At 33.2% G+C, this 1,786-nt stretch overlaps 1 protein-coding gene across 1 annotated transcript in view; it reads right to left on the bottom strand.

The window, feature by feature from the left end:
• Positions 1-368, bottom strand: part of LOC108748151 (chymotrypsin inhibitor-like) — an 805-nt gene extending 437 nt beyond the window's left edge. Inside the window, exons 1-2 of the mRNA XM_018486182.1 lie at positions 285-368; positions 29-138 (exon numbers count right to left, since the gene is read on the bottom strand). Of these exons, the coding sequence (XP_018341684.1) occupies positions 29-138; positions 285-333 (159 nt within the window). The 5' untranslated portion in view covers positions 334-368. The remainder of the gene's footprint in view (positions 1-28; positions 139-284) is intronic.
• Between the last annotated feature and the right edge of the window lie 1,418 nt (positions 369-1,786).

Raw genomic sequence — 1,786 nt, 5'->3', positions numbered from 1 at the left:
GTATTTAGTACAATTAAATAATACATACTAATGTACAGAATTGATTAGGGGACGAGTTACAAGATGGTGGACATGCCGATCCACATTCGTTCCACTCTTGATTTCTCCCGCACTGACCGGGCCGTGCGGTAGTCGTGCCTGTGCATATACAGTATTATATAAGTCAAGTTCAATTATAACATTAAAGTTATACAATTAAAAAAGGGAATTAAGATAATTGTTTATCGAAAGATCGAATTCAGTCGTGGACTGAAGAAACTCAATGAATTCATGCGAAAACTTACTGCAAAGCACTCCAATCATCACAAACAATACGAAACTAGCGTAAGACATACTTTAATGTTAATAATTCTTACACTTTATTTCATGAACTGATCTTACCGGCGAAACATACTGCGCTTTTATACCCATCTGTTTATTAGCAAACCTTGTCCAGCAGCTGGTTTTAAAAAATAATATCTATTGTCTCTCTCTCTAATTACGTCAGCACAGATCTTCATGCGCATGCATACACATAAAAAAACTACGTTCATCATCATTAACAACCTTACTCAGAATTTCAACATAGTGTGAGAAAATTAATGAAACTTCATCTTGATAGCATGTAATTATTGTTTATTTTTATCGTTACGTAAAAAGACTGACTACAGGGTCTAAAATTTAGTTAAATATAGATCCGAAAATAATTATATTAGATCATCACAATAATTACGTAAGAATCTCGAGTATGAGAAGCAATGCTGCAAAAAATTTTGACAACAATTAGTTTGAATGTCCTATATAATTGTTTTTTGACAGTCAACAAAATTATTTAGATTTGTATCTAGCTAAATTTTTATATCCTACGACAAAGTCGTCTTTTTTATATATGTTATTATCTTTATTCTATCTTTTTTTTTTGTAGTTTCTAAGTGGAAAATTATTTTACAATTAGATTCATTAATGCATGGGTTTCAGAAATAGCAATTATTAACTGAAAAAAATATTTGCAATCTCTGTGTAAATCTCCGTGTAAATCTGCTGTCTACTTTACTCAGATATCTGCACTCAGATCTCTGCAACATCATCACTCAGATATCTGCAACAACTCGTTTAGATGCCTCATTTGTAATAATTCTTTATTTCCTGGATGGTATTCCCCATTTATATATTGTCTTTGAGATTACGTGTTTTTTTTTTTCGATTCATTATATGCTAACGATTAAAAATTCAGTTCGTCAGAAAAAGCAAGATCTCACGTAAATACATCATCGTTACAACTTTTAAAACAGCGAACTAAATTGCTGATATTCAGCAATTAGAGTCGAGACGACGCAGGCAGGACACAACTCTTGTTCAATCAGTCGGGAAATTTCAGACTTGCAAAACGTGTACGTTGTGTCCACTTTGTCGGCGTAAGCTCGACGGCCGCTCAATCCGACCCCTCCCCGAATACGCTTTTACCCTAAATGCTATTTCGCCATCGGCGAGATGGCCCAAGTGAATCAGTTTGACCTTTCTGCTCCTCCCTTCATTTTCCTGGCATATAGTTTTTTTTATTTCGCGTAAAGAGCGCACAGATTCGAGTATTCGGCGATTCGAATCGAATTTATTAGAACGGGAAATTAAATTATTGTTTAACAACTAAGAATGGCTCATATACAACTAAAATAATTAGCTATAAAGAACATTTAAGCTTACACTGGATGTGAAAAATATTAGTTTTTAAAAAACAATGGCCTTAATAATAAAATAAAATAAACATAATGTTAAACGTTTCGATCTTTCATTAGATCATCCTCAGTAT

Source organism: Trachymyrmex septentrionalis, unplaced genomic scaffold, assembly GCF_001594115.1.
Source record: "Trachymyrmex septentrionalis isolate Tsep2-gDNA-1 unplaced genomic scaffold, Tsep1.0 scaffold212, whole genome shotgun sequence".
NCBI classification, from domain to species: Eukaryota; Metazoa; Arthropoda; class Insecta; order Hymenoptera; family Formicidae; genus Trachymyrmex; species Trachymyrmex septentrionalis.
This window is presented reverse-complemented; position numbering and strand designations above follow the sequence as displayed.